The sequence below is a fragment of the Gallus gallus genome, chromosome 7 (assembly GCF_016699485.2).
Source record: "Gallus gallus isolate bGalGal1 chromosome 7, bGalGal1.mat.broiler.GRCg7b, whole genome shotgun sequence".
NCBI lineage: Eukaryota > Metazoa > Chordata > Aves > Galliformes > Phasianidae > Gallus > Gallus gallus.
In genome coordinates this window covers 4,270,927-4,293,287 of record NC_052538.1, presented here as the reverse complement: position 1 = coordinate 4,293,287, position 22,361 = coordinate 4,270,927, and the positions used below count along the sequence as shown (strand labels likewise).

Sequence of the window (22,361 nt, the reverse complement as noted above, 5' to 3'; positions counted from 1 at the left end):
TACGTGCTGAAAATTGTCTCTAACTTGCAGTAAGGAGTTTATTTAGGTTTTTCATATCTCATGGAGTGATCTTGGTCAGTTTAACTTGACCTGGTAACTGCCAGGATGAGATTAAGTACTTGGTTATCTTTAGGATCTCCATCTGATGCTAGTGTTAGCTCAGAAGGCACCAAATAGTGTACCCTGGGATTTCTGTGTTGAGCCCCACTCCAAGTGTGCTGCCCTTACAGTAGATAAGGGAGCATGAGGACAGAGTTGAGATTGTCTTGGGAGATTTTTGTATATGATCAATATTATTCATAGAATGACACCTGCCACTCATCTTGCTGTTATTGTGCTAGCCAATTTCTGCTGTGGTAAAACTCCATGGCCTTTGCTCTTTGCAGAAGTTATCCTTGTAGAAGCTACCTGCAGATGGGGTAAGCTGAAAACTTGCAGTCAGTCTCATCAAAGGTGTTGTAATGCCCTCACAGAGAAGAGCCGCATTATAAAGACTTTATACCCCAGCAATTTAAATCTTCTTTGTGCTAAATCATAATATAGGAATGCTGTGTTGTTAATCAGCTGCCTTTGCTGGTAGAATTGATTCACCTGTAAGCATCCTGACATTTATACTGCACTTCTATTTGTCAAGACAAAGGCTGTTCTTGATAAATAACTGTGTCCTCTTTCAAAGGCATCCTAATAAGCCACTCCTGCTGCACATGAGACCTTTCTAAGTGGAAGTGGCAGCTGAGCTGAGTTCACATCTCTTACTTGATGCCATTAATACTGAATTAGGAAAGAGAAAATGAGATGTTGTCCTCACAGGACTCAAGAGCTTTAAAGGATAGATCTTGTTTCTTCTCTTCCGAAGTCCTCTTTATTAAAACACTTGGTTGCAGATTATCCTTCCATGATTTTCTGGGAATTTCTGAAGAACAGTATTGTGACTCATTGTAAAAATTGACCTACCTTGATGAGTGTTGACACAGTTGTGGTTTCCATGCCTCATGCTTCTTTGGAACACAAGTACTTCATCCAAGAAAAGAGCATTGATATGATATATTGCGAGATTTGAGGTAAAAACTGATATGCCAATAAGGTGGCTTTTCATTGCAGAGCATTTTGAAGATGAACAAAAAGAAGATACCCGATGCTATAGAGACAAGAATAAATGTGTTGCAGCTGTCAAAAGTTGGTAGTATTGTTGTCAGCATTGGTACAGCATTACCTGAGAAAAAAGAAGTAGGGCTGCTTCAGGGACAGGAAGGCTGAACTCCAGTTGTAGTGTGGGCAGTGCAGTAGGCAGACACCTTAATGCTTTGTCGGCCCTTTGGGTGAGGGTGGTATGGTTAGGTTGCAGTTGGACTTGATTATCTTGAAGGTCTTTTCCAACCTGAGCAATTCTATGATTCATTTTGATTTATGTTTTAGTAATCACTGAGCAGGGTGGGAAGTAGCTTCCATTCCTTATTGGTTCTGCTGTATAAAGAAAGAACCAACCCTTTGATTCTGTCTGTATTGTGATGCTTGTTATAAGGCTTGGTTAACTAGATAGGGCCTAAGGATGGTCCTAAAGTTACCACACTCTGTTAAACATAGTTAAAATAAGGCAGGGAGAGTGGCCTTTTGCTTATGGTTTACTTTTATCTATGTCCAGCTGCTCAACTCTGAAGAAACTGTTTTACTGTCTCTGAACCTTAGCTCCTTATCTGTAGAGGGAGGCAGTGTGGATTATTTCCTTTTCATGTGGGCTCAATGATCTCTTGAAGTCCCTTCCAACCCCCGTAATTCTCCGATTTGTGATATTCTTTCTCTTTTTACATAACTTCACTGCTATGGGTGTGTTAGGGCATTCATGAGAAGCTGCTGTGTCACCTGGCAACCAGTACTAGTCCATGATGAAGTGGATTAAGACCAAGTTGCTCAGGCCAGGATGATGTGAAGACTTAATCTTTCCAGCGAGCTATTGGTGATGTGTTTTGCTAACTTTGCAAAGCAGTGAACAAGTAATTGTGATTCACTGTCATGAATCTGCTGGGAACGTACAGCCACTGCAAGAAAACATTATTGCATTCAGGCATCTTCCGTATAAGCTGTGTCATTCTAGATTCCTTTTTGTAGGAACTTTGCTGTACCTTATGACAAATGGCAGGTATGTTCTCAAATAAGTTAGTCTTGAAAATATTTGGTTGCCTGCTGTATCTGTATTCCCACTGTGCCTCTAACAAAATCCCTGCCAGATCTTTGGTTTCTGGAAGAGGGATTTTTCTTCCAGTGTTGTGTTACGGGTGAATATTTCTTCATGTTTTTGCAGCCTGCAATGTTTTTCCATGTGTGTAATGAGAAAGTCTTGGAGCTGCCACCCTCTCCCAAGTGAAACAAAGTCTAGTTTTCTGGGACTTAATTAATTATAAAAAATATGTTATTTTCATTAGCTGTTAGGGTCTAATACTCTGGAGGTAATGAAAGCTAATTGACTTCTCTGTTTTTTCTTATTTAAAATAGATAATTAACAACATTACGAGGCATTAAAATTAAGTGTATTGTGCTGTTTCGAATGATTCTGAGGGGCTGTTCCCATTTAGTACTTCTACTCTGGTGATAAACTGAGTGAAATCAGAATGGCTCTCAAGAACGATTCTAGAATGGATGAACTTAATGCTGAGTTGCAGTAATAAATGAAAATAAATGCAGCACTTCCCTCAGCAGACAGCACTCGTGTTTATCTTCCTCCATAGTCATTAAAGGTAAAACTTCAAATTAGTCAAGATACAAAACATGCCCTTCTGCACTCCTGATATTCTAACCTGGTGGGAAATTGCCCCTTCAACCGTCCATCTGTATAAGGTGTTACTGTTTTCTTTAACAATAAAATAATGAGTTATTCACAGTACGAGCTCTCTTACTTATGCGATGCTCAAAAATGTGACTCAATACTACTTAGATTTCAGATGCTGTACCAACTAGCTAGTGTGGAAAGAAGGGGATTTTGTGGAAGCTTTACCCATGGTTAGCCCACTGAGTTGGACTCTCCATATTCATTATGCTTAGCACTGCGATACTGCTAGGTAATTCCCTCTAAGCCTGTGAGAGCGTTCCTTTTTATTACTTTGTTACCAGTTGTGTAATGATGACCTGAAAGAAGGAAAGAAGGTTTTTGTGAGCATCGGGTGACCAACCTCTAAACCATTTGGGTCCTTTTTAGGTAGTCATCTGACCTTGCCAGCTGTACAATTCCTTCCTTTTGGTACCAGATACGTATCTAACTCATGATTAAATGTTGGGCCGCACATGCATGTGAGAGGCAAAAGCATCCCTTGCTGCTGTTCCTCTTTAGCCTTTAGGCAGTGGACAAACAGCATCCTTCACTCCAGCTGCTTCATGGTGAGTTAGTGCATCCCTTGGTCTGAGGTCTTGTCCAGGCCTGATTCTGTGCAAGTGACTGAGCATAACATACATTTTATTGGAGAAAGGAGGTCTGTTAGAAACTGGCAGGATGATTCAGGTGCAGGCTTAGCACCTCAGTCTGCTCTAAAGCTATTTTTGAGAGTGGGTTTCTAGGATTCTGTAATACTCAAGGACATATAATCTTAACAAAACAAAGCATTTTTAGTGCAAGTTAATACAAATTAACACTAGTAAAGCAATTATATACTTAGGATTAATTAGCCACGTGCACACTTGTCTGTATTATTTGAAAGTGTTGCTGGTACAGTACTCACCAAGCTGCTCTTAGGAGTGGGGCTGATCAACACTGGTAGAATTTCACATCAGAGCTGGTGTGTTTCATGGAGTCTGACATCAACCAGGCATCCTCAGGTATCCAGGAGTTCTGATGCAGAGAAGTTTATGCAGTGGAACCTCTGAGAGAAGCTTCAGTTTGGGCAGGCAGTGAGTTACTTCATCCTCAAAGGCGTAGGAGGTGTAGGATACCAGCACTCGGAGCAGCCAGGAGATGTTGCTGACTTCTGTTCCTCTACCTAGAACAGCCAATTGAAGTTGCTGGTTTGTATTTTCTTAGTCCAATTCTTGCTTTCCCAGACTGAATTTTACTTTTCACAGAAGTACTTCTGTTTTTTCCAGGTGATGATTGCAGTTTCCTTGTGCTTATTAAGGATATTTCCAGATGTTTCAAGTTCTTATGTATCCAGCTGCTTGTGTATGATGCCCTCTGTATTTCCCAAGGATATCTCAGGTTCCTAGGCCAGCAGCATTTTCTATTGTCAGTGTTTCAGCAGACATCTTCCTCTTGGTATTTTTCCCATCGTAACCAGATTGCCTTTATGGTTGCTGCCATCGTGGTTAGAGAATTAATTCAGAGAAATTGGAGGTGAGAAACTTGCTGTTTACTGGAAACAGTTGAATGGAGCATTCGTAATCACTATAAGCATGCTGTAATTCATTTTTGGTCCTCTTCAACCACTTCTTGTGAGCTGTGGTTTTCTTCCTGCTGTGTTGTATCTTAACAAGCAAGCATGTTTGGGTTTGAATGGGTTTTTTGTTCATTTGTTTGACCCAAAGGTTGAAATCTCTTGGGCGAGCAAAGGGAGAAGTGCTTGGTTGATGTTGTACAGGTTTTTAACCCTAACTCTTTGAGTTTAGTTTCTGAACTGGTAGAATTTTTACATTAACTTAATAATTTAAAGGTGACTTTCAGTGGAAAATGTGTATGGTTAATGGAAGTAGTAAAGGAGAAAATGTCAAAAATGTGCCTAAAGGGACACTTGCAATTGTTCTTAACCATCTGTTCTTGTTCATGACACAACCGATGTTAGGACTTGAAGGGGGTGGGGGGGAAAGAACCCAGACTGTTGTTCGAGCCAAGTGGGGATGGTTTGCTGGGTTTATGCCATCAGCATCTGCGGGAGCTTAATGTTCACTGGGAGGGACGTGCTTTCAAAGCTGTGTAAATACCCTTCTCTTTGTAAGCTAATGCAACGCTATCTTCTGGACCTGCCAACAGATGGCCCCAATGCCTTTCCTGCTTCTGTGACTTTTCCGAGCTCCCTTAAGCAGAGGAAGAGCAAACCCAATCCATTATGTTGTTGTCACTATATATAAAGTTGGTTATGAGCTTATAATGTCCTTTACTTTACTTCTTTCAAACAGATAATGTTATGCTCTGCGATAGTTTGATTCTTTAGAAGCTGGTTGGAATCTATCATTGATAATGAGATGTAAAAAATCAACATTACCACGAGCCTTTTAATGTTAGTGATTTTTCTACCTGATGTTTGTCCTATTTGCTTCTGAACAAGCAGCATCTCCAGTTGTTTCCACTCTGGCTGCAGACTGAACTCAAGCTGTTGGGCCCCACTGGTGTAGCTTTGACTGTTGGGGATTGGTGATTTTCTGCTGGCACTGCTGGGCACAAGGGAATTTAAGGGACCAAATGCACATAATATATTTCAGTATCAGTCAAGGCATAATTCATGAGATTGTAGGGGTTGGAAGGGACACCTGGGCATGAAATCCAACCCTCTGCTAAAGCAAGTTCCCTACAGTAGGCTTTATGAAGCATGTTTGAATGAGTAACCTCAAAGCAATAGCTGGGTAAAAGCGTGGACTCCTGGAAGATGGTACACTGATTTCTGTGACTGGGCTTTGCCCCTACCAGATGTTTACCCTTTCTTGTTTAGAATTGACCTGAGCACTAACTTATGAGTAACTATCAGCTTTGACCACCTGTTAACCCATCACTTTGTATGACCCTCTGGTGCCAGTACCCCACCTTGCAGGAGGGGCTTTAGGGTGTTTGCTAAGAATCTGCTCCTTGAAATTCCTGCTTCACAAGAGGATATTCAATCAAACTGCTTCTTGGGGGCACATCATCACAGAACAGCTTGGTTTGGAGGAGACCTCAACAATCATTTAGTTCTGACCTCAAAAAGGCATGCTCTCCTATCATATGACGTAGCCAGAAATGAAGTAGTCCATTAAATGCTATGCTGCTTCCTATTTTGAGGCTACGAACAGTTTCTTTACATATCTCTTGCAGTCCTGATTGACAGCACGTCTGCAGTCACTGCACAGCACAACTGACATGACAGCTTCCCACCCTTCTGTCAATCCCATCGTAAGATGCTGCTTGCGGGGAGTGGGTTCCATTTACAGCTGGGCGGGATGTCAAAATACTTCTCTGAACAGCAAAACACTGATCTTCCCATTTTTTGATTCTGATCTCTTTTTTATTCTGCGGATGTTGTTCTGTTGTCCACGCCAACTACGCTTCTTTTGGTAAAACTACAGTAATGCTTTACAAATCAACATTTACATTACTGTTCCGAGCAGCTACGGTACTCTGGTGCCCACACAGATGATTAGCTATGCTTACTGCTCTAGAGGGGAGTACTATCAAGATGTCAAACCTTTGCTATACGTGTTTGCAAACTTAACTTTAAATGATAAGCTCAGATCTTGCTTATTATAGATAATTGTATCTTCTCTCTGTGGACAAAGATCCGATGCTGATGTTACCATCTGAGCTGTTTCTGAGTAACTGTTGAGATTTGATGCGTGTCTGTTACCTTGCAACCGTAAAGCATTCTAGCAGCAGCATATTCTTAAATTGCTTTGAAATGTAATGCTTTACTGGGACATCTAGGTTGTGAATACAATGCATGAAACTTCCCTGCCATCTAATTTGCTTGACTGCTGTAGAGCCAGTGATTCTCAGTGCTTTCTGTGCGAATTTTGAGTTGTTGCCTGCTGGATTTGTTTGTACTGAGCAGAGTCTGATATCTTCATATTTTTTTCTAACTAGAGAGTGAAGATTAAAACAGTTGTTTTTCAGCAGTGCTCCCTACTAACAAAAATAAATGGGATTAAGTGTATTTCTGTTGTACTTAAGACTTAATATTTTCTCACATTTTCCTAAGATGTGCTGTAGAATAACAGTTCCTTGATGCTACGTGAGGTACAAAACTTTGTGTATCATGGAATAAACTTTTTTCCCTATAGCTGATTATATTCATACGTTGCAAGTTTGGTTAAGGACGAGGGCAAAATACCAGTTTACATGTTAGTGTTTAATACCTTGCTCTAGGGTACGTGTTAGCTACTGTCTTGAAATGCCTTCACCAACTCTGCCCAGTAGCTTCTTTTGCCATATTATTATGGAGACAGATGAGAGGCCAAGCAGAAATCAGCTTCTCGTATTTTCATTTCCTTGCTTAAAGTAAAACCTGAATATAACATGTTTTCCAAAAAGCAATTGAAAACTATTGTGTTAGAATAAGTGTCAGAGTTTCAGTAAGATTCAATGTAAGTAGTAATTTCAATGTTAAATAGAAATATTTTCCTTTTGACTTGTGGGGGGGAAAACAATCTACAGGAGCTTTTTTGGCTTATTAGTCTGTTTTACCTGCACATGTTTCTAGCCAATCATTTACACCTCAAAGAGGAAGAAAAAAGGAGGAGAAAAGATCAGAAGGACAAATAACTTCTGAATGAGTGTTCCTTGTCCTTGCAGTTGATTCTGGTGTACCAGATCAAACTTTCCATTTCAGGACTCTGTGTTGAGACAATTATATTTTTTACGTTAAAATCAGGTGCATATGTATCTGGGGAAAATGGGCAGCTACTTCCAATCGAACAGCAGTGATAAACGGTTGTTTCCAAATCAGCAAAGTTTCTGTTATCCTAGCAGTTTCCAAGTGGAGGACTGATTTAATGTTACTGTCATTGCAAGTAAACCTGGAATAAAGCATCTCTTAAATCTGTTGTTTTTGTGTGTCTTCATTACTCTGTAATGATAATTATTTCTCCTCTACGTAGGGTGACTTAGCAGCTGTTGAAGAGCTGCTGAAAAATGGGGCAGATCCCAATGTTAAGGACAATGCTGGCTGGACACCACTGGTGAGTTGTAGACTTCTTGCCTTATGTCTTTCCATCAGATTTCATTTCATCCCTCCTTTTTTCATGCGTTGGTTCCCTTTATACACACTTAGGTGACAAAGAATTGTTCAAGATAGAAAATGATGATGGTGTAAAAGAATTTATTATTAACAGCTGCAGCCAACTCCAACTTTCCTCTGCTGGGTTGGAACTGCAACTGATCTATCTGAGATTCTGCAAATGCAGAAAATGTGACTATGATACCTAGAAAGTGATTGGTTACAGACATCTGTATTTCATGAGTACTTAATGTCCTTGGTGTTTTTCTTAACATTTTTGGAAGTAGATGAAATGGTTGAATGAAAAAGTATCGCACACTTGAAGTACAGAGAATAAATAGAAGGCTTTTCTCTGCAACGTCTTTCTCTCCTAAACAGTACTCTTGACTGAGCCTGTAATCTGTGAGGCTTTGTTCTTTGTGGTCTAATTTGAACACAATTGGCCTTTGTTCGCCTCCTCTCTGTGCTTGTTATTAGTGCCAGGTTCTGAGGTTAGTTCATGTTGGGAATGTAATGCAGTATCCTTGCATCGTTTTCCCTGATTATCTTCTGAGAGGGTTTGAAAATGAGCATGTTAACTGGTGTGACAGAGGCCCTTCCTCTGAACTCTGTTTCACTTGAGTTTTCTCTCTTTACTGCATGTGGACTCGCTATGCTAGCATGAGGCATGTAACCATGGGCACCAAGAGGTGGTGGAGCTGTTGTTACAACACAAAGCACTGGTGAATTCTACAGGCTATCAGAACGATTCGCCCCTTCACGACGCTGCCAAGAATGGGCACGTGAGCATTGTTGAGCTGCTGCTTCTGCATGGTGCCTCCCGTGATGCAGTGTGAGTAGATGTAATGCTGTTTAAGCTGTAGCACCAGCTACAGTATCCAGGATGTATGAGAAGTAAATATGAAGCAAAGCTAGTAATTAAATGCGATTATTTCTAGTGGTAGTGGAGACGTTAAACATTGTATGCTGTGTTGTACTTATATCCACCCCTTTGCAAGGTGTTTCGTTTCCATTTCACTTTGTCCTAGACTTTTTTGAAGATGTCCAAGTCATAAATAGCTGGGGACTGTCCTAGGAAAGTAACAAAATATGTTTGTCCTATTTTAACACTCTTCTGTTGGTATTTTGTTATAGCTGAGTGAGATATGGAATGCTGAACTAGATGAGCTTTGAACTGCTACAGCTGGTTTTTTACTTTCCCTGCACTCCTTGCTAGCAGAAGGTGTTTCAATTTTCAGGCTTTTAGTTTGCCAGCTGTTAAATGTGGTTGTAGGTGTTTTAGTATTGCTGTTGTGCCAGGAGCACCCAACACATGTCAATAGAGGGGTCTGTGTGTGTAACAAGACAGGATGAAGTCCTGCGTGACATAAATTTCCTTGTCAGGAGCATAACAAAACATAAGCAAATTCAGTTTAATCACTTCAGCTCACAGTATTCACTCTTGAAGATCACAGAATTGAGGTATTCTCAAGAAAAGCATAGGATTTTCAAAAGCAGTCATAGTTTTGAAAACACTGGAGTTGAAGAAGGGGAAAAACAAGCACACACAATAAACCATCCAAACTGTGAAAAAGGATCAATTGTTCATCTTCACTTTGTTCTTGAACAACAAAGGCCTGCACATTACACCTTAAGTTGACAACTTCAGAAACTAATTTTCAAACCACTGATGTATTGCTCTCTGGTTGTGTGACACTTACCACTTGTCTGCCTGGTATCTGCAAGTGTAGCACAGACAACAGCTTTGATGCAAGTTTTCGACAGGATTTGAGTGCTGTAGGGTTTGCATGGCAGAGAGTCCAAATGCCAGCACTGGGACTTTTCAGATCTCTTATTAGCCTTAATCTCTGTTGCGTGGGCTTAGACAAACTGAGACAAAGCTGAACCTATTTCAGCTCATTCTATGTGAGCAAACATGACCTTCTGTTGAAACAGGAGCTTTTTAATGATGGAAGGGAAGATTTATTTAAATCTTAAACTTGGCCATAGTTTTCACTGAATATTGGTAAGATTCAGTTGTGTATTAAGGCACTGGGATGTAGGCTAGGCCACAACTCTGCAACCAGCTACTTCTTGCAGTACCTTAAGTACTAAAAATGGCTTCTTACTTCTAAATACACAGTGTTCTTGACTTAATCTCCAGTGTACTCAAAATCTGTGTGCTGTTTGTAAATATGTAAAAATATACTTTCTTAAATCTTTTGGGGAACAAACATAGCCTTTCTTGATCCGTTTCGTTGCTTTGGCAAAAAAAAAACCAACCAGCACTGCCTGCTCCCTGCCCTGGAAAAAGTGAGGCTTCCAAATCTTCTGTATGTTCTCCATCCCTGTCTGAAGTGTTACTGCATATATTCCTATCATAGTGAGGAGGGGGTGGATGTTTTTTTCCATTTTATAGTGAACATAAGAGACATAAAAAGAAGGGATCTCAAAGTGAGGTGTTCAGACTTGAATAGTAAGACTTCACTGACCTCTTCCAAACATTGCCAAGAAACAGTATAAACAACAACAGTGTATGTGAGACTTCTGAGAATGTCTTATACTTCCTTCCCTTTTCTACTGAGCCCTGCTAGTTTTTAACAACAAATTGCTTCAATCTTTCCCTGGACCACAGCTGACCAAATCTTTACAGAGTGGATTTCTACCTCTGCTTCTGATCCTAATTAAAACAGTAGTTGGATTTGTCTGGATAAGTGGATTTGAAACCCCTTTAATGTAAAAAGCTTAATTTTTTTTCTAGTGAATGCAGGGACCCTTATAATGAAGTCAAGACTCTAGCAAGAGGCATGCTTTTCTCCAGTCTTTTTGTATATGCAGGAGACCTGTTGAGCAGTGCTTTAGAAACAGGAGGCAAGAGCAGGGTGATCACCTCAGATAGTGCACTATCATTGTCTATTTGGTATGATTAGTAATAATTGGCCTCATTGTTCTTAATACGGGATGTGCTTACCTTCATGTTATGACTAGCACTGTTAATGTAGAAGTTGAGCAGTAATGAACAGAACTGGCATCTCTGAAGGGTGTACTTAAGGAGTGCCTTAAATTTAAAGGTAGGCAGTGTGTAAGCTAGAACTATAACAAGTTCTGCTAAGCTACTGCCTTTGTATTAATTCTTCACATGAAATTCATTTTGGCCATTGCATGGGCTCTGCAAGTACTCAGTGAACTTTCAGGCTGGATGAGGGCCCTCTTTTATCCTAGGGTGCTGCAGTGATTCTTAACTGCCTCGTAGAGTGGGGGAGCTTTTGAATAGTTCACTGTGGTTACTCACAGATTTTTCCTTTAGCTAACCTTAATGAATTGTGAACATGAGACATGTGTTCAAATGTTACTTGAGATATGCAGCATGAAAATCCCCACAAGTGGCTGATGCGGCTGTTCTGACCGTAGATGTAACTTGATTAAGTCTTAATATCCCCTGTGTGCTGGAGAGTTAATCTATTGGAATTAAAGCAAATATTACATTGAATAGCCTGCTTAGAGCAGTAGTTTTGAATTTCGGTGTGAATCTTGATTGTACAAGACAAAATATATCATTTAAAGAAACAAAGTATTTTAACTGAAGACCTCGAGGCAGTTCAGATCTCCTGGGCTGTAGGAGATTATAGATACATCTGGGAACAAATACAGCTATTTTCCAAGGGACATCATGGCATGAGGAAGTAACTAGGTATAACATGAAGCAGCTGCATATCTTTTGGACAAAGAGAATACAGGTGAGAACTACAACATCTCTTTCCAGATTGCAGTTCTAGGATTTCAGTCTTCCTTGCAAGGAATTGTTTTGGAAATCTGTAAGATTTGGTGGCAGTGGCAATTCTTTTACCACTTGAAATCTTCACTGACTGGGAAAGGCATGAAGTGCAAATGGAAAATATTGTATGCACCAATGGATCTACTGATTGTCCCACTGGCTTAGTTAAGTTTTTAAAGTTAATCTCCTACACATAGCTAATTTATTTCTTTACAGCTTTTTTTCACGTGCTCACTCTTGAATTCTGCCTTTTTCCTTGCTTCACAGCAAGCCAAGTGATTAGAAAAATTAGATCTGTGCATTTGCAATTTCACAGTACTTTCTAAATGCTTTCACTCAAATGGGCTATCTTGCCAGTTCTTCATGCGCAATAAGTTTAGCATTAGTAAAAATTGTTGTTGCCCTGTTTCTCTCAGGTGTTAGCAGTCTGAGTAGTTGAGTCTGATTCCAAACAAACCCGGGGGGATGTTTAGGGATTGGGTGTTGTCCCCAGTTATGAATGGCATAGTGGTAAATGTGATTCTGGGGCTTCGGAGGAACAGGCACGGATGTGTCCCTCTCTGTTCTCCCCTGGTTGCTTGTTTCTTTAAAGTTCCCTGAAACTTGTAGGAGGTAGCTGTTACATTTCTTTTTCACTACAGCAATTAGTCTCCTTGTAGTCTTTGTAGCCAAGAATTCAGCGATGTTCCACCATAAACTGAATCCCATTTTTAAAGTTGCTCATAAGAAGCTCTTTGATCGGTCAGTCCTTAAGATATCACCTGTCGTCTCAAGTAAAGCCATACTCAGAAGATTATATTGAGTTGCTCTTCATTGGGCTCATCTTTGTTCTCAGCACAGACATCCTGCTCTTTGATTGGAATTTGCTGGAGCCCTAAGAGTCCTCCACTGAATATTCCTTGATGACTGACTAATAGGAGAGTGTTTGCATCAAAGGATACATCTGACTCTTGAATGTTTAAATCAACTTACAAAAAGCCCTCTTACACTCCAGTACAAAAAAGTGTGCCTTAGAGACCTCGTATTCTGGCTTAAGCACCAGAGGCACTCATTACTGTCTGATGGTAACACTTGTGTCTGTCTTCCCTCTGAAGGTGGAACTTGTCAGCTCAGCAGTCATTTGGACACATTCAGCAAACACAAACCTATATAGGGAACGTTATTGATATTCCTCAAAATGCTGTGTTTGTGTTCCTATTGCAGACCTAATGTGAATGGCGCTCAGTTTCATCTCACAATATGGAGCAAAAGTTTTAATCCTCAACAACATGGAGGGTTTCTCTTGCTCTTCAACTTGACTGCAGACAGATTTGAGTATGTTTCTTTTGTCAGTCCTGCTCATGGTTCTAGAAAGAGTGCATATTCCTAATGTATTAGGCATAGTTCCTTTAAGTAACTACACCGAGAATGGTACCAGCTGAACAGAGACCTGGTCTCTTTCTGGTTATGATTACCTCTAAGTGCCAAAGTGAAAGGAAAAAGTCTGGTTTTTGTCCTTATTCTTAGACAAGGAAGTCAAAGAAATACCATATTCAACATCTGTTTTACAAAGGTATATCTTAGGTATTCTTTGTAGAAGAACTATTCTCACATTTCAGTGATGTTTTCCTCCCTTTCCCTTCTGATCAACAAACTGCTTTGATAGGAATATTCAAAACACTTAAACCCATCTCTTGGGCTGGTGTGCATCTTTTTTTTTCCAGCTCTGATTTCTCAGTCTCATTACGGTTCACTTTAACTGCACCACCTTAACATCCTATGGCTAGCCATTAATTCTTTGCTCGTAATGACAGGATGGCATTTTGCAGCGCTCTGGTAAGCGATGATTAAAATGTTCTTAAACAATGGGAGAGAGGGGGAGAAGACATAATCAAATGAATACAGAGGGACTAGCTTAAGCTCCTATTTGAGCAGCTCGTATTTAACAAATGTCTTCTGCCAATTAAACATACAATAGCAGTGGCCTGAAGGTAAATATTCATCAGGTGATAGGTTGTTTTTTTCTTTCAGTAGTCAAGGATCTTACTGTACTTTTGGGAGAAAGGACACCCCCAAATCTCTGCAACTAATGTGGATTTTTTTTCCCTTCCCACTTTTTCATAGCAGAAGTTCAGCCAGCCATCCAAGTCTAAAGATGACTTTAGTCTATGTGCTACTGTTGTTTCTCTGCATCCGTTGTTCAGAGAAACTGTCCTGCAGCAGTTTGAGTGGGATATGACCCCTATTTAAAGAAAAGGCAAAAGCTACCCTGATGATGCATGACAAAGCAGGAACAGCATGACAGTATTTAATGGGCTACAACTCCCAGGACTGGGCTGAGGTTTAACCAATTATCTTTTAGTCTGCAGAATTTGTACTAGGCTGGCTCTCTGCTCATTAGTAACGCAGGAGAGCTCTGGTTTGGCAATAATATGAAATTGGAAACTGTAAAATACCGGAATATCCCATGTGGGGTTTTTGTGGGTTGTAGTGTTCCCAAGAGCTGAAGTCAGCAAGCTGTGCTCAGCCAGGAGCATAGAAAGAGTCTGGGGTCAGACCTGTCTTTTAACTTTGAGCTGGCCAAAGCCCCCCCAGTGTAGTCAGAATGAAGATTTAATGATTTGAGCTTTTGTTCAGGCTGGGTTGAGTTATGGCCTCGTGGAATTTGCTGTAAAGCTTCCTGGATTCTTACTCTGCACAGGAACGTGTGGCTAACCAAGAGACAGCACTTGAAAGATGCAGCAGTTTTTTGACCTCTTTAAATGTTTCATTGCTTGATGACAAAGCTTGCCAGGTTTCAGGCACTGAGTCAGGGCTTTGCTCTTGGTGACAAGCTTCCCCTTCATAATGAGCTCTTACTATGCATTTTAACAGCCAGAGTTACATGAGGTGAGCAGAAGAGGATCAACTGGAATGGCCATTATTCCCGCAAAGGGCAGAAGGAGCAGAATATCTCCCAAGGGGGCTGGCAGAGGATCGTGTTTGTTAACAGCACTTACACCTGTTCTGCAGTTTCAGGCTTTCCACTTCTCACTGCTGTCCTGCAAACGCAAAGCTGTGTGAGGAAGAGACAGAAGCCATGGCTGTGCTTGATGTTGTGTTTATAGCAAACCATGTCTGTCAGGGATGTTAAAAGAATGGGGGAGGTGAGGGGTCTTGAAGCATATCTAATAACTATGAGATGCCACATAGGATGAACAGTTTTCAACAAAATTACCAAACAAACACAGATTTGAATGAATTGGCTGTAACGTGTTCTGTGGCCCAGCACAGATAAATAAGATGCTTACTCAAATTCTGGATGCGTGAGGGAGCTTCTGCTCTTAGGAAGAATGCAGATAGCTTTTCCCATAAAAGCCTAACAGCATCAGACTCCAGTGTTTAACTGAATAGGTGGAATCTTCCAGTGTTCCTTCTGTGGCAAAAGCGTAAACTAAAAATGCATTTTCTTAATCCTCTGAGGCCAATGAAAAGATGGAAACTGAAATTTTTAGGTCTTGTGAATGATATCAGTGTATCTCAAAAGAGTTTATCAAGAACTATAGTATACTTAACATGGCACGCTGAACATCCCTTATTCCTCGGCTGAATGCAGCAGCTTGTAATTCAGTATCCATCTGTCTTGGATACAGCTCTTATTTGAGGCTTTGTGGTTTTTAGCTGAAATTACATATTAGTTAGAAAGTAGTGGTGGGAAAGCTACCCAGCTAATATGCCCAGTTAGTTAAGAATCAAGTCACATTTTATTTACTTAAACCCATCTGTGCTTGTTTTGCCAGTAATATATTTGGTCTGCGGCCTGTGGACTATGCAGAGAGTGAAAAGATGAAGTCTGTGCTAATGTTACCAGTCAAGAATGAATCATTTTCATTTAGCCAGCCTTCTGAGGTAAGTGTTTAGTGTGGGGTATTGTTGTAGTTATGTTTTTGTTTGTTTGTTTTTAAAGAAACAAGCACGAGTTCATCCTGTAAGTGCCAAAGGCTTGGTCCTAGGTGGATTGCCTAAGCCTCTGCCTTTATAGGGAGATCTACAGTAGACTGAGGAGCTAACGTGGATAGTATTATTTCTAGACTATATGCAGGACACTTACGAGCTTCGGTATTCCGTGTTACGGTAGCTTTACCTGGGAAAGTGCTTTGTTGTAGGAGAATGGACACTGTTGTTCCTGGAGTATTGTTCCTTTGCTATTATTGGTGTTTTTCTGCATGTTTAAATGTGTTCTACTTGCCAAACTGCCTGAAAGCATTGGTAGTCTTTGCTCCAGGTGCTTTTTTGCTTTTAAGTCTGTTCCAGTATTGTCCTGTTATCCCTTAACCGACAGTGAAGATGTCAGCTCAGTGGCTGAAAACACCTTTTGAATTATTGGTTTGGTTCATTCTTTCTTTTTCTTTTTTTTAAGTCTTCTGGATTTGTAACCAAAACTTATCCAGATGCACCCTCATGATGTGCTTTTTGCTTCCTAATGAGAGATGATTAAACTGAGCTGGCTGATACAAGTAGGCCTCTTCTACTTCATGCAATATAGCCTGCTATGATCCCTTCTCAGTGAGGCAGTAAAATACCTATTGATGAAAAGTAAACTGTTGCAGCTAAATCAGTAAGAGTGTCACTGTTGCTCCCATTTGTAGTAAATGCAAGCTAATGCAGCTCTTCCATAGCAAGCAAAGCAGTCAGATTTTGTACTTGCTTCAGGATGAGTGCATGCCAGTGGATGGGTGCCGATTCATGTAGATCCCTTCTTACAAAGCCTGAGGCTTTAGGGTAGCTGGGTCTCAAAGCTGTGTCTGCACTGGGCTTATGCTGGACTTTCCCTTCACGCCATCACAGAGCCCAAGCCAGCCTAGAGACGGACCTCTTGGTATCCTGGGGAGCGGTCTTAGTTCAAAACAACAGAAGTTGCTGAACAAGCTAGCAACAGTTCTGAAGGCTCGAAGGTGTACTGAATTTAACAGCACAGGTATGTAGTTTTCTTAAAACAGTGACAGCAGTTCTGCACACTATCTGTTAAGATGCTATGTGGAACCATTCTTAACTGTAGTTCCTGAAATCCCTGAATTGTAGCAGTAGTCAAAGGATGGTGTGCAATGTTGCATGTGAATGCGTGTAAGGTCTGCCTGGTTACTGGAGCAGGAGGCTTCTGGGGGAGCCACGGTTTGACAGTGTATGGATTTTAAATAACAAGCACTAAGTGCTCCTCGGAGACCTCTTCTCTCTGCACATCTTTTATAGACGGTATCTGCTCACATGAGGCATACTGTAAACTTTTTATCTTCTTTAAATCTTAGGCAGATGGTCCCTTTAGATACAACTGTGACTATCAGCTGACTTCTTTTATGCTACCTTCCTTCAAATTTAACTGTTTTTTTAATTTACTAAGGTGATGGGGCTGATTTAGGTATCTTTTTTTCTCCCCCTTTTTGGGGTGCTTGAGCATAGCTTTAATCCCCCCTTTAGTTTTTCTTTGAAGTGCTGCTTCTGCTTGTGATGGAAATGCTAAAGTAATTTTTTCCATGTCTCCTTTCACGCCCTAATTACTGCTCCAGAATTGTGATTTCTGTTAGCTTTGTGTTAAGCAGTGTGGTCACATAGTAAGATTCGTGTCAGAGTTGAAGATAATTCTTCAAAGGCAACTCAGGTTTATGGGGTAACATTTTCAACAATCCTCTAAAAATGTGACTTTTTCACAGCAAGAATGTAGAGACCCACAATGTCTAATAGCACGTAGATATATTCATGTCTTCAAAAATCACATACCAACAAAAAGCAGATTATTGTAGCCTATTTGTTCATAAATAGCAGTTGCTTCCTTCTCAGACATGCTTCTGAGGTTCTGATCTTCACATGCTTTTATTTCTCCTAGTAACCCACGTTGTTGTTCCTGATGTTCCAATGCCAAGTACTGTTAAATGTATGATGGCTGTTCTGTCTGGATGTTGGGTCCTGAAGTTTGAGTGTAAGTATTAAATACATGAAATTCTTTTTTTTTCCCTCATTGGAAATGATGGATAGGCTTCTAGAGAAAATTGCATTTGAACAACATGTCCAATAGCACAGAATTCCACACAGAAATGACATGCTGACACCGAACAGAATCCCGGAATGGTTGAGATTGGAAGGGACCCCTCCCTAGAGGCCATCCCCCAGGCCCTATGCCTTCTCAAGCAGGTACACTACAACAACAGCTTGCCCTGGGCTGTGTCCAGGCACCTTTAGAAAAGAATAACTTGCTGTCAGAAGTGGGATTCGAACCCACGCCTCCAGAGGAGACTGCGACCTGAACGCAGCGCCTTAGACCGCTCGGCCATCCTGACTGTGCGTGTTAATTACCAGCTTAACGTAAAGGGTGGGGTTTTGTTTATTGAATCTCCAAAACGAGGATATTTAATTCAGTGCAATGTCTCCCTCCTTAGTAGTGTGTGCATTGCATTGTCATATTTGTAAGTAGCAGTAGGGAATGAATTTGTTCATTGCTACCTTAAGGGTAATCTTGAAGATTCTGGAAGACCTCCTAGAAGAGGAGGAAGGTGTCTATCACATCCCTGAACTTACAGTCAGCTTCCATTCAAATGAATAAGAAATTCTTGCTTTGGGTGTAGGATCCAAGCCTGTAGGAGGGTAAGGTTTTGCCTATATAAGGTAAGGTGAGGTCTGTTAAAGTTAGACATTGTAAGCAAAGATGATGTCAGCTGATATTAACCCCTGCTTGTACTTTCTCCCTTTGTTGAGAAAGGTGCCAGGCTCTGTGCAATCACAGGTAGGAGCTACCAGGTACAGCAGTCTTACTCATTCATCTAAGAGCACAGGCAAATGAAATAACCCTAACTCTCAGTACTGTTTCTGTACATGTGAGCCGTGCAGACCGGAGCGCTCTTTTGCTAAGACAGTAACCTCCAAGGAAAGATTATTTGCATAGTGTCACCTTAGTATGCAAGCAGTTGTTTTTGTCATCTTTCATCATTAGTTCTTATAGAGCAAGTGCTTTGCCATGTAGCTGTACTGTGAAGATGGACCTTGAGCTCTGATTTTTTTTTTTAATGATTTCTAATGTACTTGCTAGTACATCTGCTTTCAGTAGAGTTGTTAAAGCCATCTTCTTCCCTCTGACCTTCGTGGCTAAGTCCTTTTAGCTAATAATCGCACTACAAATGAATTAACTATCCATGGAAAACTCATAGCCAAATTTCATTCCAGTTTTTCACTGTGACTAAACATCAGAGTTTAAGGATTCTCTAATGGTCTGGATTTTCCGCGTTCTCTCATGCTTATGAAAGTATTGCTTAATGCTTCAAAAGGTGCATAATAGTTCTACAAATAAGGCACCACGTAATCATTGGGCTTCCTTAGAGTATTCATTTAGCTTCCTGATGGATTTCTTCTCTCCCGTGATTCTTAAAGGGCCTGTAAAAGCTGTGTTCTCTCAGCAGTGTTTTCTGCAGTGCTTCCAGGAGTTTGTAGCCTTGTAAGCATTTGCAAAAGGAAAACAATGGTGCCTTTTACCATGTGCATATGGTGGGAGCTTTTTTAATAACAGGAGATATGCTGTTTCTCCTTAAGGAGGCGGGTTTAATAACTCCAAGTGTTTTGCTAATAAGCAGACGGAAGATAGTTTCCTGCTTGAAGGTGGGAATTCAGTGGAAAACTCAGGTCAGAAGTGAACTTTGAGTTGAGTAATTACTGTGTTGAGATAAACAACAATCTGTTGCAGACAAAGACTGAGAAGTCTTTCCGTGGTGAATCAGTCTGATGCAGGTTCTTGGCTTCATTTGGTTCAGGAAGCCTATGTGCTTTCCATCACATGTGCCTGTACTTCCTTTTATCTTCTTGCTAGTCAGGTGCTTAGAAAACTAATGTTGCCAATATAGGTATGTAGCTGCCTTCAGCTGAGTAGCAGAGATGAAATTAGACCTGCATTTAAATCTTTCTGGTAGACTTGGTAAATGTATGATTGGGAAAAAAAACATAGATTTAGGTGAGGGTTATTCAAGGAATATTTTTTTTGTTTACAACTGAATTTTGTTTTCTGTGGTGTTAGAGTACTGATTAGTACAATCCTGACTGATAATGCTCCCAGCTTAGTAAGCAACATACTACTTAAAAGTGAGTGATTCTCCTCCCTAGTGGGAAGTGTTAGTAATAACTCATGGGGTCTGATGCAGCTAAGTGCCTATAATTAACAGCACCACTCCATCTGTTCCTACCAGTCTGTTATTAGTCTTCTTCAGAGTCATTACAAATTAAAGATTGTTATAACAAATAATGGGACTCCTGCTGATGGAACATTTGTCTAGGAAAAAGAAGTCTTTGCTTTCCTTCTCCATAACTTTCTCTCTTTATTTATCATGGCTTTTTGACTCTTGTTTGGATAACTCTCCTTAAACGTGATGCAAATAAACTTTCCAAAGTATATATACTCTGGCTTATTTCTGTCACAGCCACTACAAATAAATGGGAGGAGGAGTTGCTTATAGTTCAGTATTCCAAACTGCTCACTTAAAGGAAGTTAATGTTCAGACCTTCACTGAATTTGTTTAAAAAAACAAAGCTCAGTGTAACACTTAATGAAATGCTGATTATGCATAAAACTGACTGCTGGAATTTTTTTAACCACGAGGTAAGCTGCATTTTACTGTTATTTCTAAAGTTATACTTACAGCCCACACACAACTATTCCACTTAAAAAATAATTCACACTTGCAAGCAAAATGATTAAAGTGTATTTATGTTAACTCTTCTGCTATAGCAGACTTTCAAGCTGTTTGTCTAAAAAAAGAAAAGCAGACTCCTTCATCTGCTTCAATCTTTCTGTATAATTCTGTAGTGCTTCTGTTTACATGTGTCTGTACATGCAGATAAAATATCCTCCAGCATCACTTGGAGGAGTCATGTGGAGTTTTCCTGCTGTCTGAGCGAAGTGTAAGGCCTCTAGTATTGGAGCATTGCCCTCTAAGTATTGCCCTCTAAGTATTGCCCTCTAAGTATTGCCCTCTAAGTATTGCCCTCTAAGTATTGCCCTCTAAGTATTGCCCTCTAAGTATTGCCCTCTAAGTATTGCCCTCTAAGTATTGCCCTCTAAGTATTGCCCTCTAAGTATTGCCCTCTAAGTATTGCCCTCTAAGTATTGCCCTCTAAGTATTGCCCTCTAAGTATTGCCCTCTAAGTATTGCCCTCTAAGTATTGCCCTCTAAGTATTGCCCTCTAAGTATTGCCCTCTAAGTATTGCCCTCTAAGTATTGCCCTCTAAGTATTGCCCTCTAAGTATTGCCCTCTAAGTATTGCCCTCTAAGTATTGCCCTCTAAGTATTGCCCTCTAAGTATTGCCCTCTAAGTATTGCCCTCTAAGTATTGCCCTCTAAGTATTGCCCTCTAAGTATTGCCCTCTAAGTATTGCCCTCTAAGTATTGCCCTCTAAGTATTGCCCTCTAAGTATTGCCCTCTAAGTATTGCCCTCTAAGTATTGCCCTCTAAGTATTGCCCTCTAAGTATTGCCCTCTAAGTATTGCCCTCTAAGTATTGCCCTCTAAGTATTGCCCTCTAAGTATTGCCCTCTAAGTATTGCCCTCTAAGTATTGCCCTCTAAGTATTGCCCTCTAAGTATTGCCCTCTAAGTATTGCCCTCTAAGTATTGCCCTCTAAGTATTGCCCTCTAAGTATTGCCCTCTAAGTATTGCCCTCTAAGTATTGCCCTCTAAGTATTGCCCTCTAAGTATTGCCCTCTAAGTATTGCCCTCTAAGTATTGCCCTCTAAGTATTGCCCTCTAAGTATTGCCCTCAGGATTTCACGTGTGTGTCTTCAGTTCTGGGCTTCCCTTTTGTCTGAAAGTGGAAGCTATAAAAGGATGTCATTGCTGTGGAATGTTAGGTCTTCACAGGTGAAAAATTAGAGAAATTGCACCTTGCTAGTTGTGTTTTCCATACATACTGTTCTATCTATCCATACAATCTATCCACTTTCAGAGCAGTGTAGGATTCAACTGAAACACCGTTGTCGCTGTACTCCTTGCCCTTGGCCATATCTTTCATTTGTTTCATTCTTTTATTGCCCTCATTATTTCTGAGACTATATTAGGGCACAAAGTAGAGAATCATTATACTTCTGCAGGTTGCCCGAGACAAAGATTCAAGTAATACTGTATTCCCTCTATCCTCTTTGTAGATCACAGGACCATAATTAAAACCAACATTAATAGTTAATAGCTTTTCAGCTTTTCTTTTGTCTTAAGCACTTACTGTCATCTTTTAAAGTTGGGAGTGAGAAATTGACTTGGTAACAATAGACATGGAAATAAGCTTGTGTCAGTCTTTGGCAAAGTAGTTGGGAGAATTCAAAGTATCCAATTGCTGATTCCTTCATCTGCTTTGCTTACTTGGAGCAGCATGAATGACTCAGCTCTGACCACTTACAAGAATGCAAAAAATCCTGCCTTTCTTGTAAGGACTTGGAACAACTGGGAGTTGGCAGGAAGAGCCAGGGGACTGCATGACTGGCATTTCAAGCAAAATTTTCTTGGGGCAGCCTTTTTTTTAAGCTATTAGACAAGGGAAGTGCCAAATTAGTTTGATCTGGCCCTTCTCAGGCTGAGCTATCTATTTTCTATACGTATTTTTAGATAAAGATGTTTATCTAAAGCAAAGCACTTCCTCCTTAAAGCAGCTTAAAATTTTTGACAACGAGGATGTCACATTTATTCTGCATTGGAGACTTGTTTCAGCTGTAAAGGACCCGCAGCTCTGTGGGCGATGGTAGAAAT

The 22,361-nt window shown here is 40.4% G+C and overlaps 1 protein-coding gene and 1 non-coding gene across 4 annotated transcripts in view; one reads left to right on the top strand and one right to left on the bottom strand.

Moving 5' to 3' along the window:
* BARD1 (BRCA1 associated RING domain 1) overlaps window positions 1-22,361 on the top strand; it is a 43,003-nt gene that overhangs the window by 12,762 nt on the left and 7,880 nt on the right. For 2 of the 3 annotated variants that reach the window (XR_005861238.2, XM_040703382.2), the window contains exons 5-10: window positions 7,762-7,842; window positions 8,540-8,712; window positions 12,838-12,948; window positions 15,393-15,501; window positions 16,441-16,570; window positions 17,474-17,566. Coding sequence is in view for 2 of the 3 variants with exons in the window: in XM_040703382.2 (XP_040559316.1) it covers window positions 7,762-7,842; window positions 8,540-8,712; window positions 12,838-12,948; window positions 15,393-15,501; window positions 16,441-16,570; window positions 17,474-17,566 (697 nt within the window). In the remaining variant the exon portion in view is untranslated. The remainder of the gene's footprint in view (window positions 1-7,761; window positions 7,843-8,539; window positions 8,713-12,837; window positions 12,949-15,392; window positions 15,502-16,440; window positions 16,571-17,473; window positions 17,567-22,361) is intronic. The other variant, NM_001031246.2, reaches the window with a different exon arrangement.
* TRNAL-CAG lies at window positions 17,842-17,924 on the bottom strand. Its single transcript has one exon. It is a non-coding gene; the product is annotated as a tRNA-Leu (tRNA).